The following is a 16,007-nucleotide window of genomic DNA, read 5'->3' as shown; positions in this document are numbered from 1 at the left end:
TTACTTGCAGGCCACGTTTATCAAAGTGCAGTCAGGTAACGAAACCTCTCCATAACCGCCGTCTACTGCCCGCCTCGTTTTACAATTTCTAAAAAACAATTCATGGACTTTTACAACTTACTTGGAGATCGCGCCAAACACACGCACTGGGGATCACGCCTTGTGTTGCAACTATAAAACCGAACAACTAATTAGACTATGTTTCCCCTGACAGCCCCACATACTAGCCAAAAGACCCCAGGAAAGTTCCAGACCTAATAGACACTGCGGTGACAAAAAACATTCCACGCAATATAGTAAGCGCCAAAAGGATCTCTCATCAGACAATTCGCCAGTGCTAATAACTCCTCTTTAAAGCCCAAAAACTACAGATCACCCCCACAGGTTGACGTCGCACAGAACTGGATTAAATATAAAAAGTATATAAGTTCATACATTAAATTAACCCCTCAGTTCAACATCGAAGCGGAATTCGACTGCTCCACCGATGCTTTTGAAGACATTCTCGTGGAGGCAGCCACTATTTCAACACCACAAGGAAGGGACGTGCAAGGCAACTACTTTAAAACTAATCTGCAAATTGAACGGCGTGTCCTGGAAAAAAAAGGCGTCTTCGACGTGCCTGGCAAACCAACTGATCGCCATCATCTAAACAACGTCATAAGGAAGCCACTCGCACACTAAACCGAGCTCTAAAGCAAGAAGCAGAAAATGCAAAACTGCTGTACATTGAAAAACTTTCGGCAACCACTTTTTACCTCGTTAAGAGGATCTTTTGTTTGATATCAGAAGTTTTTTTTTGCACAAGAGTTTAAGTACCCCAATAACATGACTACGAGTCGTCCCCATGATTATTAAACTTTTTAGTAACAAGTTTTATCGCTTTAATTACCTATTTTAATAGCACAAGTTTGGAATCTCAAGGGCTGTATAGTTTCAGATTCGGGTTTTTCCAAAGTGGTAGAACAAATAGATCAAGTTTCCTATTTCGATTAGCTTCATGCTAGTAAAGGACCATAACAGATTTTCCGTTTGAAAAAATGCAATAAGAATATTTTTCATCAAATTGGTTTTTTTCTTGTTTATTCCAATAAGTATGAAATATTTCCTATACGGAGCTGAAACGAGTTGCACTTTTTATCGCTTAATATCTTCCAAACGGTAATTTTTAGGGCAAAAAGTGTTATGTATTAAAAGTTGAGGAATTTCAAGGGCTATATGATTTGAAATTTAAAAAGAAATCGTTGTACTCAATTTTGAGAAAATAGTCAAAAAGTGGTCTTAAAAAATAACTTCTTAGCAAAACTCGAAATCTATTATATTCAGACAACTTTACTATATCAAGGGTATTTAGCAAATTAATTTATCTTTTCAGAGACATATAGCACGTTTCTGTAACTTTAGTTGTTTAGATACTATAAGCATTTTAAATCTGGCTTTCTTTTTTATTTCCCGCTAAACTATCGGGTTTTTCCAAAAGTCGTAGAACAAACGTTTTCTAATTCAAGCTACTTTGTACTCCCATAGGGTTTTTAAAACCCTAAAGCTAAGATGGAATGCATACGAACCCACAAACAAAGGGACAAATATTTTCATTTTGGGAAGATCGTTACGATCGTTACGATCGAACCATAATGGCAGATTTTCAATTCTGCGGCTATATATAGTAGTTGTCTTCGCACGCTCTCTTGCGCGCTTCGCCACTACGTGTACTGCCGTCCACAGTAATACGTTTGTGAAGTTGAGCATAGTTTGAAGGCCAACCCTAAGTCATTTTGGCGCTTTGTTAATTCTAAAAAATCGCATTCGTCTATACCATCAACAATGTCGTACGGTGATGTTGTTGCGTCCACCGAGGCCGATACCGCCAATTTGTTTGCCGCCTGTTTTTCCTCAAACATTAAACCTTCTGATGATTGGAAAGGTTGACCAGGAAACTTAAAATTCAATTTCAGAAATGTGCAAAATTGGAAGCCTGAACATATCGTATGATGACATTTCTGAAGCAATTAGTTATTTTGATGATTCCACGAGAATAGACTTTAATGGAATTTCTTCATTCTTCCTTAAGAATTGTATTGCCTGTCTTTACTTACCCCTGCAAATTATGTTCTCTTCTTCATTGTCTCAAGGTAGATTCCCAATTAGAAGGAAAATTTCTAGAGTCATGCCGGTCCATAAAGGAGGAAGTAAATTTGATATTTCTAACTATAGGCAAACTGCTAAAATCAGCAACATAGCTAAATTGTTCGAAAGAATAACTTTCAAAAAATTATCTTTCTTAATAAGGTCTTAAATCGAACCTAATTAACATGCCTTCATACCCAGTCGATCAACGACGACCAACTTGGCTATTTTTACGAATACATGCATTTGAGGATAATTCACAGATGGACACGATTTACACAGATTTTGCCAAAGCCTTTGAAAAGGTTTGTCACTCTGCCCTTAGGGGTAAAATTTCCAAGCTTGGCTTTCACTCTTCTTTTTTTTAACTGGATAGCATAGTATTCGGATAACCGACGTTATCATGTTGAAGTAGGTGGTCCATTATCCAATCCTTATAAAGCGGCATCTGGACTTCCTCAGGGTAGCTCTTTTGGCCCTTTACTTTTCATTATTTTTATAAATGACATTTGTGTCTGTATCCAGACTTCCTTCTTTATGCGAATAATCTAAAGATTTATAGGACTGTCAGTACCGTAAGTGAGTCGATATTTCTTCAATCTGACCTAGATAGTATCAGTAGTTGGTGTTCCAAGAATAATTGGCCTTTAAACCTTAACAAATGCCACATCGTTAATTATTCGAAACGTCCTGTAACCATTCCATCCACTTATCACATCAACAACAACCCTCTCTCTGTTTTGAATGAAATAGTTAATCTGTGCGTATTATTTGATGACAAATTACTGTTTAATGAGCACCTGAATTTTATATTACCAAAGGCATATGCAATGTTCGGCTTTGTTAAGCGAAACACTTTATTATTGAAAGATGTCCGTTCTATGGTTGAATATGCTCTCTTTATTTGGAATCCCTCGGGAAGTGTCCAGATCAAAAGGATTGAGAGGTTGGAGAAAAATTTTTTGAAGTTTGCATTGCAAACCTTGCATTTTACTGAACCGGCTCCTCCCTATGGTAGTCAGTGTTCCCTGCTTCACACTTATTCCCTGAGGGATCGCCGTGCAATTGCTGGCCTTCTCTTTCTGAATGATTTTTTAGTAGGTAATATGGATTGTCCTTGCCTGCTGGGATGCATTAATTTTAATGTTCCTGCCAGGAATCTCCGTACCATGGTTTCATAACTGGACCGTGCTGTCAAATTATGCACGCAATGCGCCCCTTTGAAGGCTCTCAGGCTCTCTCAGGCTCTCTCATATTGTTTCGGCCAAAGGAGATCGCGAAAGTCATTGGGGAACTGAAACCGAAAAAGGCCCCGAGCGGTGACTTAATGTTAATTGAACTTCCAAAGGTTATTTGTAAGCTCTTCAATTGGATCATAAGTCTCGGCTACTATCCGAAAAAATGGGAAAATACCTATTATCACAATGATACCGAAGCCCGGAAAAGATTGCACAATTCCGTCATTCTACAGACCAATAAGTTTATTACCGTGTCTGTCTAAGTTGTTCGAAAAATGCCTTCTTACTCGCACTGCCTTCTAGGAGCACACAATGTTATCCCTGCTCATCAATTTGGCTTCCATCAAAACCATGGAACAATCAAGAAGTTAACAGAATAACATCAGAAATACGCACAGCCTTTGAGCATCGGGAATACTGAAGCGCAATATTCCTCGATGTATCTTAAGCCTTCGATCGAGTATGGCTCGATTGCCTCGCGCGCAAAATCAAAACACACTTGCCGGATTACACTGTATACAACAAAATCTTCGCAGTAAGGTGCAACACAACAACATCTGACGACTACATTATCGAATATAGAGTCCCGCAAGGAAGCGCACTAAGATATACTCCGTTCCTCCTATATACAGCGGATATCCCTACGAACGAGCAGCTAACAACATCTACGTTCGCTGACGACACTGCAATCCTAAGTCCCTCGAGGTGCCTATAAGCATTTGAAATCTGGCTTTTTTTTTTATTTCCCGCTAAACTATCGGGATTTTCCAAAAGTCGTAGAACAAACGTTTTCTAATTCAAGCTACTTTGTACTCCCATAGGGTTTTCAAAACCCTAAAGCTAAGATGGAATGCATACAAACCCACAAAGAAAGGGACACATATTTGCATTTTGGGAAGAAGAAGAAAATCTTGTTTTTTGAATTACTTTTAAACGGAACATCGGATTTCAACAAATGAGGTGTCAGAATAAAACTAGCTAAACAGCCGGCGGCTTTTATACCCACCGTATCCAGCAGCTCCAATTTTCAAAATTTTTACTTTTACACTTTTACCGCTTTTCCTCCCAAACAAATCTATACTTCGAAAGTCTTGGTATGCAATCTTCTTATTTAGTGCGATACTTTTCGATTGGTGTATCACTCGTTAGGATCGAACCATAATGGCAGATTTTCAACTCTGCGGCTATATATATTAGTTGTCTTCGCACGCTCTCTTGCGCGCTTCGCCACTACGTGTACTGCCGTCCACAGTAATACGTTTGTGAAGTTGAGCATAGTTTGAAGGCCAACCCTTAGTCATTTTGGCGCTTTGTTAATTCTAAAAAATCGCATTCGTCTATACTATCAACAATGTCGTACGGTGATGTTGTTGCGTCCACCGAGGCCGATACCGCCAATTTGTTTGCCGCCTGTTTTTCCTCAAACATTAAACCTTGTGAGGATTGGAAAGGTTGACCAGGAAACTTAAAATTCAATTTCAGAAATGTGCAACATTGGAAGCCTAAACATATCGTATGATGACATTGCTGAAGCAATTAGTTATTTTGATGATTCCACGAGAATAGACTTTAATGGAATTTCTTCATTCTTCCTTAAGAATTGTATTGCCTGTCTTTACTTACCCCTGCAATTTATGTTCTCTTCTTCTTTGTCTCAAGGTAGATTCCCAATTAGATGGAAAATTTCTAGAGTCATGCCGGTCCATAAAGGAGGAAGTAAATTTGATATTTCTAACTATAGGCAAACTGCTAAAATCAGCAACATAGCTAAATTGTTCGAAAGAATAACTTTCAAAAAATTATCTTTTTTAATAAGGTCTTATATCGAACCTAATTAACATGCCTTCATACCCAGTCGATCAACGACGACCAACTTGGCTATTTTTACGAATACATGTACGAATACATGCATTTGAGGATAATTCACAGATGGACACGATTTACACAGATTTTGCCAAAGCTTTTGAAAAGGTTTGTCACTCTGCCCTTAGGGGTAAAATTTCCGAAAAAATGGAAAAAATCTATTATCATTATGATACCGAAGCCCGGAAAAGACCACACAATTCCGTCATCCTAAAGACCAATTAGTTTATTATCGTGTCTGTCTAAGCTGTTCCATAACACCATATCTAGGAGCACACAATGTTATCCCTGTTCATCAATTTGGATTTCGTCAAAACCATGGAACAATCGAACAAGTTAACAGAATAACATCAGAAATACGCACAGCCTTTGAGCATCGGGAATACTGCAGCGCAATATTCCTCGATGTATCTCAAGCCTTCGATCGAGTATGGCTAGATGGCCTCATGCACAAAATCAAAACACACTTACCTGATTACACTCACAAGCTTCTTGAGTCGTATCTATACAACAGGACCTTCGCAGTAAGGTGCAATACAACAACATCCGACGACTACATTATCAAAGCTGGAGTCCCGCAAGGAAGCGCGCTAGGGCCTACTCTGTTCCTCCTATACACAGCGGATATTCCCACGAACGAGCAGCTAACAACATCTACGTTCGCTGACGACACCGCAATTTTAAGTCGCTCGAGGTGCCCAGGCCGAGCCACAACACAGCTAGCAAACCACCTCCTCGTAGTAGAGAGGTGGCTATCTGATTGGCGGATTAAAATAAATGAACAAAAATGTAAACACATAACGGTTCCTCTCAACAGGCAAACATGCCCTCCACTATTATTGAATAATACGCAGATTCCCCAAGTCAACGATATAACGTATCTCGGCGTCCACCTTGACAGACGACTAACCTGGAGAAGACACATCGAACGCAAGGAAGTACATCTAAAACTAAAGGCCTCAGCTTCCACTGGATTCTTAACGCTCGTTCGCCCCTGCGTCTGGACTACAAGGTTTTGCTCTACAACTCCACTCTCAAGCCTATCTGGACATATGGCTCCCAGCTATAGGGGAACGCCACCAGAAGCAACATAGACATTATACAGCGCGTTCAATCGATAATCCTGCGAACTATCACTGGGGCACCATGGTATATTCGCAACCAAAACATCCACAAGGACCTAAGCATTCTTACCGTAAAAGATGAAATAGACAAACAAAAAGCGTCCTACAACGAAAAACTCTCTGTGCACCCCAATCGCCTCGCAAGAGGCATGACTTGGGTTTCCAGCCGATCCCGTCTACAACGCAACGACCTGCCAAGCCAGCTATAACTTTCGGGCCCCTTTAGCACAACATCAGTCATATGACTGTGAGTTAGATTAATTAGTCTAAGATTTGATACACTTATTGTTAGTATCCAAAGGGGGAAGATTCAATAAATAACAAGGAAGAACGCTATAGTCGAGTACCTCGACTATCAGATACCCGTTACTCTGCTAAATAGAGATATGCAAGTAGCAAAGCGAGATTAAAATGCGCCACCTACCGGCGGTATACAGATTTAAGCGTTATGGGAGTTAGAGTGGGCGTGGCAAATTTTTTTTGGACCAATCGATAGTTATTGTCGACACCAATACATTTCAGTTAAAATTTTTTGTCTAGCATAAAAGTTGTGGGCGTCACAGGTTTTCGCGGTTTGTGGGCGTTAGAGTGGGCGTGGCATATTCGCGTAAAAAACTTGCGCTGCGTATAAGGCTACGGAATCTATATCTGAAATCCCAATTCTCTATCTTTGATAGTTTCCGAGATATCCACGTTCATATTTACGATTTTTTGAAGTTTGTGGGCGGTTTATGGGCGTTACGGTGGGCGTGGCAAACTTTGTTTTGGGTCAATCGATAGGTATTGATGAGAACATTACATTTCAGTTAAAATTTTTGTTCTAGCATCAAAACTGTAGGAGCCACAGTTTTGGGCGGTTTGTGGGCGTTAGAGTGGGCGTGGCACTCTACTGAAACAAACTTGCGCTGCGTAAGAAGCTCAGGAATCTGCACGTCAAATCTCAATAGCCTAGCTCCCATAGTTTCCGAGATCTCAGCGTTCATCCGGACAGACAGACGGACAGACGGACATGGCTAGATCGACTCGGCTAGTGATCCTGATCATTTACCTTAGGGTCGGAAACGCTTCCTTCTGCCTGTTACATACTTTCCGACGAATCTAGTATACCCTTTTACTCTACGAGTAACGGGTATAAAAAGCAAAGCATTTAAAAAAAAAAAAAATGTTCATGATCGCGAAATTTTCATGAAATTTTAACCCATTAAAATTAGTTAACATTTGGATTAAGCTGGTTAACCTGGAATTCGCGTTCAATAGCGTAAGGGGGCGGGGGCCATTTATATGCAAGTGGTCTTGGAATCCATATTATCCTACTACTAACATAGTAATACAGACCTTGTTTTTACCAAGAATTCAAAGCAGAATTTCTGGAACCATATCATTTTAACCTTTTTTGACTCTAGCAAGGGCCATATATTTTACGAGGGTTGCTAAGTATTAATAGTTCTGGCCTAATAACGAAAATGCAAATATTTATCATGAAAAATGGATTTATTGTATTTCAAAGTATTATTCAACAAGATTTATACTCTTTTGAATTCTCTTAAACCAATTGTCGAAACACTTTATCCACTGTAACGAACTGATGTTGTTTGTCAGCTAGCTACGAGATTCGTGCAGCCAGCTCAGTAGATTGTGTGTTTGTCCAAATTTATATTCTTGTCGCGCCTTGGAATCGCAGAGAGATCGGGCTTGCGGGCTAAGGGAACCGTCACCGTTCTCAGACTAGGGTGAACAGGTGCCTCGCTCTCTAGGGCAACGCCTTTCGAGACAATGATCGCCTCTCCCTTGTTCTGTCCCGGACGGTCGAACTTTTGCTCAGTTTGCGCCGACAGTCAAGGCTAAGGGCAGGAGCTGCCTAGCAGTTCACTTCGCGTTCGCATGCGCTAGGCGTTAAGCGAACGCCTCACCCTATTGCTTGACGTCCGGGTCGTTCCTGCGCTCCTCAATGAGTTCTCTGCGGCGATCTTGAAGTGGCTGCCGGCGATGTCTACTGATGTCGCTACCGATAAGCCTCCCGTGGCATTTGCCAGGCAGGCGTGCCGTCCCGCTGCTGAGATGTGGCACTTTTCTCCTGGTCCAAGGTCCCCGACAGAGTCCAAGGTCCGGTGCGTTCCGTTATTTCCTTTTGCACACCATTCTCCTTCTGCCATCGAAGTCTCCACTCTCTTTCTCTCTCTCTCTCCAACCTCTAGTTCTCTCTCTCCGACCTCTAGTTCTCCAACTCTCTTTCTCCAAACTGTCTTTCTCCAAATTCTATTTCTCCAAAGTCTCATCTTCGCCATGACGATACTACGCGCTAATTCGCCGCGTATGTGGTAACCGGCAGACCACCATGTATAATTGCCGCTGCAATTTGTGGTGAGTTATACAACTCCTCACTCCACTTTGATTGAGTCACCTCCAAAAAAGAAGCCATTGGGTGCCAAGTCAGGACTGTACGCAGATTACCCATAAATTCGACGTGTTGACTGGTCATAAAGGCGCTAGTTAAGCTGATGAGTGAGAGCTCGCATTGTCACAATGATCCGAATTCTCTTATTCGTTTTTTCGACTATCTCCGAAGACTTTTGGCAAACAAATTGTAGTGTACCACTCAGAGTTGACCGTCCGCAGTTGCTTAAGCGGATCAGTCAATACATGACAAAACCGAAGGATCAGATGAGCATTTGCCTCGAAGTACTTCTTCCACGAAAAACTTTCGTTGGATTTGGTTCGTCTTCGAAGACCCACTCGGTCTATTGCAGTTTTGTTTCGGGCTCATAAGCATAGATCCAGGTTCTGCCAACGCCGCGATCGATTTTTCCAAAACTTCTTCGAACCAATCCACGAGCCCATTTTTGAGCGATTGTCATGTTGTGCGGGTCCCAACGAGAACAAACCTTTTTTAGGGCGAGGTGTTCTTGCGATATCGATTGTACATATGCTGATGGAAGAAATGGCCAAATATGCCTCTATCTCACGTTATGTCACATAACGATCTTGCATTATCAGTTCAAGCACAGCACCAATGTTCTCTGACACAAGGAATGTTTCGTCGGCCACGATTGAATTCGAGGTCAAACTTGGTCACTCGACAAACCGTTGTATGGAGCTTTTATCGATAAAAGTCCAAACCATTTTCGGGAAAAGGCCAATAGGTCCTAATATAGCTAGAAGTGACCTAGGTCAGAAACTTAATTAACAGCCCTCGTGTATACATAACATTTAAATAGTGGATGTGGATTAATTCCCTGTCGAATGATGTGCCTTATGTGCATCACCGTTTTCTTGGCCCACATAAAAAATTTTATTTATTTCACTTTTTGGCCGAAGGCGCCACTGTGAGACGCCTTACACTCACTAAATTGTTGAAAAATTGCATTCTTTCAAAGATAGCCGATTTGTACCTCACAATAAACTGAAGTTAGCCACCATATTTGCATAATTGGAGGGCGAAACTATAGTTGTAAATTGTAATAACAAATATTCTTTAAGAATTATTTAAAAAAAAACTTTTTCATAAAAAAGTTGTTGACATCCTTTTTTGATCTTCTTCTATACCCTCCGAAAACAATATCTTTTTTTTTGTCTACGAATAACAGGTAAAACTTGTGATATTATTACTTGTTATTGTAAGTCTACAACATATATATAGATCTAGTATCGTCTTATGCATTACTAACTATTTATTTATTCAAACTTTATGTAAGTAAATTGATCATGCGTTCATGTAATTTTTGTTTTTTATTTTTCCTATATTCTCTCATTTAGAACACAATTAAAATTGCCGAAATCAAATCCCAGAACGATCAATTGGAATGTCAAAAGCTCGAGGAGAAAGCGCGCATTTATGAGAACAAATTGTTTGCCGCCGAGCAAAACCGTGAAAAGGAATTACAAAAAAAAATTGAAAAAGTTCAAAAACTCGTAGGTTTTCCAAAAAAAAGATTATTTGCCTTATTTTTGAGTACCTTTGTCAGTAGTTTTTTCATTAGTTGAAATACGCTTCGACTAATCTTTAATCGTGTTATTTCAATTTCAGGAGCGTCGTGCCGAGCTAGTGCGCCAGAACAAGGCTCAGGCCCATTATTTAGATGGTCGGCAGAGCCCCATTGCCTCATCTGGCTAGAGAAGCTGACCAAGAATCGAGAGCAGTGCTCACTCACTGCACACAAGGCGATTAAGAAAACAACTGCACTACATAATACACCAACACATCTTTAAGCTACAAACCCTTTAAGCTAAATAAAATTCTTTAAAATGTTCAGGTACAAGCAAACGAAAAGGCAAGAGGATAATCTCAATATACCGCTGAGCGAATTGAGCCGGATAACATCAATACAGTTATTTTCAAGCACTTCAACGGAACTCTAACACGGGAGAGCTAAGACAAGGCCTAACAAATTTATGCTTACGGCAAATAAATTCAAAATAACTAGTAATGGAAATCTAACCTTAACCTAAAAATCCGAGGCAGAAGAGCCTAATAAAATTGAAAGCTTGTCATTTAAAACTAATTTAAAGTATATTGAAATTTTTTGTATTTTGAAGTTTAGAACTTTTTACATCGATTTTATAAAAGTGTATTAATTTTGGGTTCAAAAATATGTCAATCTAAGTCTGTCTGTTTTTTATTGTTAATTAGCTGGGACTGGGAATAATAATAAAACTCCTCAAGTTCATCTTAGAATGTCTTTCTCGGAACTAATTTTACTAATGATTTTATAATTTTTTTAATTCATTAAAACATTTCAGTTAGACTATGAAGACTATTCAGTTATTACATTAAAGATGCAATTCAATAACAGCTACAATTCAATTAAAATCCAATACCATGTAAGACACACGATATTAAGTATGGTTTTATTTAAATACACAAACATCTTAAATCCATATAGACCTTAATCAGGGGTGTCACGGAAACCGGTGACGGATTTGGGGACGGTTGGTTTGGAAACCAACCCATCAAAACCGTAGGTGTCACAGAAATACAAGAAACTTCCTTTTTTTCGAAAAAACTACCGAAAAATTACCAGGGCTGGATACATATACACAATATCGAATATTGAATAATTAATGAATTTTATTTAACTTACTTTGACCATTTTACAATAAGTTTTAAACTTAATTTATGCTTTTTTTGCAAAATTACAAAAAGAATACTTGTTTGAAGCGTATGTTGTACAAAATAAAAGAAAAAAAATGAAAAGATTGAATTACCCGCCAGGGTACAACTGCAACCATGAACAGCTGCTTGCTTACACTTGCAAATTGACACAAAGTTTAAAAGCAAACCAAAATTACATCTTTACGAATTCTTGCTCTAGAGTACTTGCGAAGACAAATACTTCGAGAGGCTAGGATGCAGAATATGGCGCCTTGAGCTGCTGAGCTATGTTTATGGCAACGTTTACTAGTTTGAATTAATAATAAACAAAAACTGTTTACTTTAACTTACATGTTTTCTACTTCTTCATAGGCGCCATTTTATCCGGCAAAAAATAAAAAATTGCAAAGGCGGGTTGTTTTTATAATTTTTCTCAATAGCTACAACTCTTTTTAACATGAAATCTTTATCAGAAATAGATTATATTTTTTACTACAACACTACCGTACTATAAAAAATTCGTTAACAACATTTCGACAACTAATCCGAAATTGGGTATTTTAAAGTTCGAGCAAATTGGTACCACTGTCAGGCAGGACGGTTTTTACTTAGTTAACTTTTCAAGACGGTTTATAAAATGCTTATTTTTAAATATAACCCGAAGTAAATATAAAAATTGTAGTATGCAGAGAGTTTAAAGATCTCATTAGTGTTGTCTTATATAAAGTTTTATTCTTGGCAAGCATTTGTTAGTCGGTTTATTTTATCAAAACGTCTGTCAAAATACGGGGGACTTAGAAACCGTCAAAACAGTCTGTGACACGGACACTTGCTTTTCGTGGGAAATTTTGATGAAAAGGATTTCTGTGACACCCCCGAATATAAAAGTAGAAAACTATATATATAAAATTTCATTCATCAATGAGTGAACAATTTTGTGCGCATGCTTGTTTTGTCTAATGGTGTGTTTAGACTAACTGCTAGCATCCTTGTCGAATACTCAAAAATCATGCGAAGCGCTTACACTACAAATACGGCTTTTTAACATTCGATAAATGGTAAAATAGAATAAAATAGAAAGGATTGATTTAAATGTAAGTTTTCTATAAAATGAAACATTCGACTTCGTAGAAAAATCCGCATTTCTAGTGTAACGCCCCGCATGATTTTTGAATGTTCGACAAAGATACTAGTACTCTAAATATGGGGGCTAGAATGGAAGCTATATTAAAAAAAGAATTAATGGCAATCCAAATAAAACTTTTTTCCAAAATCTGCAGGTTTTTATTTTTATTTTGCACCAAAGAAGGCTTAAATGAATAGCTTAAATTAAAATCTTATACAGCTATATATGTGTAATACTTGTGTAACACTATTGCTTCTATAAATAAATAACAGTGACATAAATCTGATATTAAGAAGTGCATTGGCAAAACAACTACTACACGCATATGGAATCTATCAAACATACCAAGAAAAGTGAACAAAAAAATTAACAAAAAGCATCAGTAAAATTGAGAAAAATGCTTTCACAATTACTTTATTTATGTATGTCTAACCAAACGCAATATTCAGAAGAAAACACAATAAAGTATCGTTCAAATTTTTGAAATATTCTGAACTTATGCCTGAAACACGATAGCATAGAAAACAATTTTTCTAGGTACACGCTTAAATTAAGTTCATATAAGCCACAAATTACTGACCACATGCCAGCAAAAATACTTATTACAATTGTATAATAAAAGTGAATAAAGCAAATAAATAAAATATTTATAATTGTTGGATGTTTTTCCATTTATATTGCAAATTTAAATTAATGAACCATACCATACACAGGCGCCACGCGAGGCAAGTTTTGTCATTTAGGCCTAGTGCTGACTTCGACTGTATCGCGTTAATTTTTCAGGGTCCACATATTTCTTGGGTCCTGATAAGAAGGCATCGGATTATATGTTTTTCTGCAATTTTGCTTACAATACCGCCAAATTATGGATATAGGGACTAAGTTAGGTTTGCATTCGAATAAAAACGATATATCGAAAATATGGATTTTTTGTATGCAAGGGGATATACAAAATATGTCAAGAATATGCCAAAATAGACAAAAAATGTCGAGCTTTATGGCTAAAATATCGCAATTGTCTTTCTGTAGTTGACAGAGAAAGTATACTCTAAGATAGCTACAATCGGGCCACTATGTGAAGGTAATTTGACCCAAAAGCCCTATTTCAGTTTCCGTACATTTTTATTTAACTGCTGCTTATGTCTAGAATATAAAAAGTAGGATGGAGAAATATATTTTTGAAAATTGTAATTGCCACAGCATAAACGGACCCACAGGGGGAATAGTAGGAGTTCAATTTAACTTATAAATTTAAAATAGTAAGCAACATACATCAACAATCTGGGAATCTAAGTCAAAATAAATAGTACACATTTTCAATATGACTACTGTTAGAGTTATATTTGTATTTTTGTTTGCAATATGTGACCAATTTTTTTCCATACTTTCCCCAGTCAATTTTGTTCACTTGTCGGTAAGTAAATGTTAAAATGCCGAAAAGCATTGTATTTGTTGTATTTGTAGATTTTTGCTTGTTGTAAGCCCGTCAATATGTTCCCTGTACACTGTTAATTTAATCATTAAATTTTTTTATTGTCTTAATTTCAAGTTTCAGACGCAAAGCGGTTTCCGGCCTAACAATGAAAATCTGAAAATAACGAAATCATCTCTACTCTTGTAGCTCACAATATACTCAATGTAGCCTATCATTTATATGGGAAAATGAAAGGGTGGCATTCTAGCTCTACACTAAAACATATATAACCTGTATGGGTAAAACGCAACTCGAGATATAAGTAAAAACACAGATATACCAAAAAAAGTTCTTAGGAAAATTTAAAAAGAACGTGTCCAGAAAATATTTTTTTTATTTAAAGGTCCAACTCTACCAGGAACTTCTTCTTGGAGCATTTTTAAAGTGTTTCAAAGTGGCTTTTTCAAAAAGTGTTAAAGCTAGGGTTTCTTGTATCGCTATTGAAAACCATTAAAGAATGAAAAACAAAACAACACTTTCAATTTATACAGTCCTCTAAAATCTTGGTTTTAAAGTAACTTTTAAAAGGAGCATCGCTTTACGTCAATTTTTCATTCGATGAGTATTTGTCCCAAAAATACAACTAGGCTATTAAACTTCTTACTTAATCATACCATCCCCAACAGCTTTAATTTTATACATTTTCCTCATACACTTTCAGCACTCTTTCCCCCAATTCATTGGATATTTTTAAAGTCTTGAAATGCAATCCTTCAAGTTTTCGGATGTCTTTCGATTGGTGTAGACCTCGTTATGGTCGTACCATCAAACCAGATTTTTAACTCTGCGGCTATATGTTCGCGCTTCGTCACAAAATGAACTTAAATTTACACTAAGAGAAAATCTTTAAAAATTGTAAGGTTGTTCTATGGTTGGCTGTCAAGCAAGGATCACTTTACAGCAAAATGTATAAAGTTTGGGGTGTCAGCCACTGCTTTTATTCACATGTATTATTTCAGAAAACACAACATATTTGTCGCTGAGGCCTAGGTCGAGACTCGCTGCGTCTTAAAATCTATAAGTATATCATTCACTCGCCTTGCTGCTGGCAAGGTTCCCTGGAGTCGGCCAAAATGTTGGCCAGTGCTCGCTACGGCACAGGTGCCAATAAGTTGCCCTGATGACGGCAATTTCTTATTGCAGTCGACGTGTGCCGCCCTAAGCAACCCAGTACAAAGGGTGGTATAGATTGCCAATTCTAGAAGTCTCACAACTCTTTAATTTTTCGTTTCATAGTTTCCTTCTTTTCAGAATTTATTCACATGTTTCAGTAGTTTTCATGGGCGATGTAACCTAACTGCTAACTTGGATCCGCATGGTGATCCGGAAAACTTACAAGCACGTGCGCATGGCCGAAAGTTGCCGGGCTGGAGCTTTTCCGCTGGCCTCTCGGTTTTTTTCTTTTCTCCCTTCCTTTCTTTTGGACCCTTTTAAATTGACCGACCCGATTCCACACACTCACTCTTGTTCTCGTTTTTTGTCCTTGTCTCTGGTTTCCCCTTGGGCTTCCTTTTTCCTCGTCTGGGTAGTACTGGGTCGGGAAATTCTGGGTTTGCTGGCTCTGGTCCTGGGTCTTGGGTTTTTCCCGAGTCAATAGACCTTAGTTTCACTTCACGGCTCGCTCTATCTTGTCTTCTGCTCCTGGCTTGTTTTTCTGGCCTTCGTGTAAAGCGTCTGTATCACTATGTTGGTCTATGCTTATTACATGGTTATTATAGGGTTTTTGAATAATTGTTATACACTTAAGTACGTTGTTAGGAACGCTTCCTCACACTCCCTCTCTACTTCAGGGAGAGTTGTGAAATCGTAATCTCCTCCCATTTGTTAATGTGGAGGTCCACTCCGCTGGACCCGGACTAGAAACTTACGGCCCGCCCGTCGACCTGTCCGCTTCTGGGGGTGACATGATCTACCGAGGTATGGGGGAACCCGTTCTTACAGCAGCAAAGGTGTTCCGGGATCGCCT

The 16,007-nt window shown here is 38.4% G+C and overlaps 1 protein-coding gene across 3 annotated transcripts in view; it reads left to right on the top strand.

Annotated features, from left to right (window-relative positions):
* Positions 1-13,220, top strand: part of stai (stathmin) — a 249,359-nt gene extending 236,139 nt beyond the window's left edge. For 2 of the 3 annotated variants that reach the window (XR_011605847.1, XM_070999443.1), the window contains one exon: positions 10,377-13,220. Coding sequence is in view for 2 of the 3 variants with exons in the window: in XM_070999443.1 (XP_070855544.1) it covers positions 10,377-10,463 (87 nt within the window). In the remaining variant the exon portion in view is untranslated. Of the gene's footprint in view, positions 1-10,105; positions 10,262-10,376 lie in introns of all 3 variants that reach the window. The other variant, XM_070999442.1, reaches the window with a different exon arrangement.
* Positions 13,221-16,007: the final 2,787 nt, after the last annotated feature.

Source organism: Drosophila suzukii, unplaced genomic scaffold (assembly GCF_043229965.1).
Source record: "Drosophila suzukii unplaced genomic scaffold, CBGP_Dsuzu_IsoJpt1.0 scf_9, whole genome shotgun sequence".
Taxonomy (NCBI): Eukaryota; Metazoa; Arthropoda; class Insecta; order Diptera; family Drosophilidae; genus Drosophila; species Drosophila suzukii.
The sequence above is the reverse complement of the archived record's forward strand: the minus strand, read 5'-3'. Positions and strand labels throughout refer to the sequence as shown.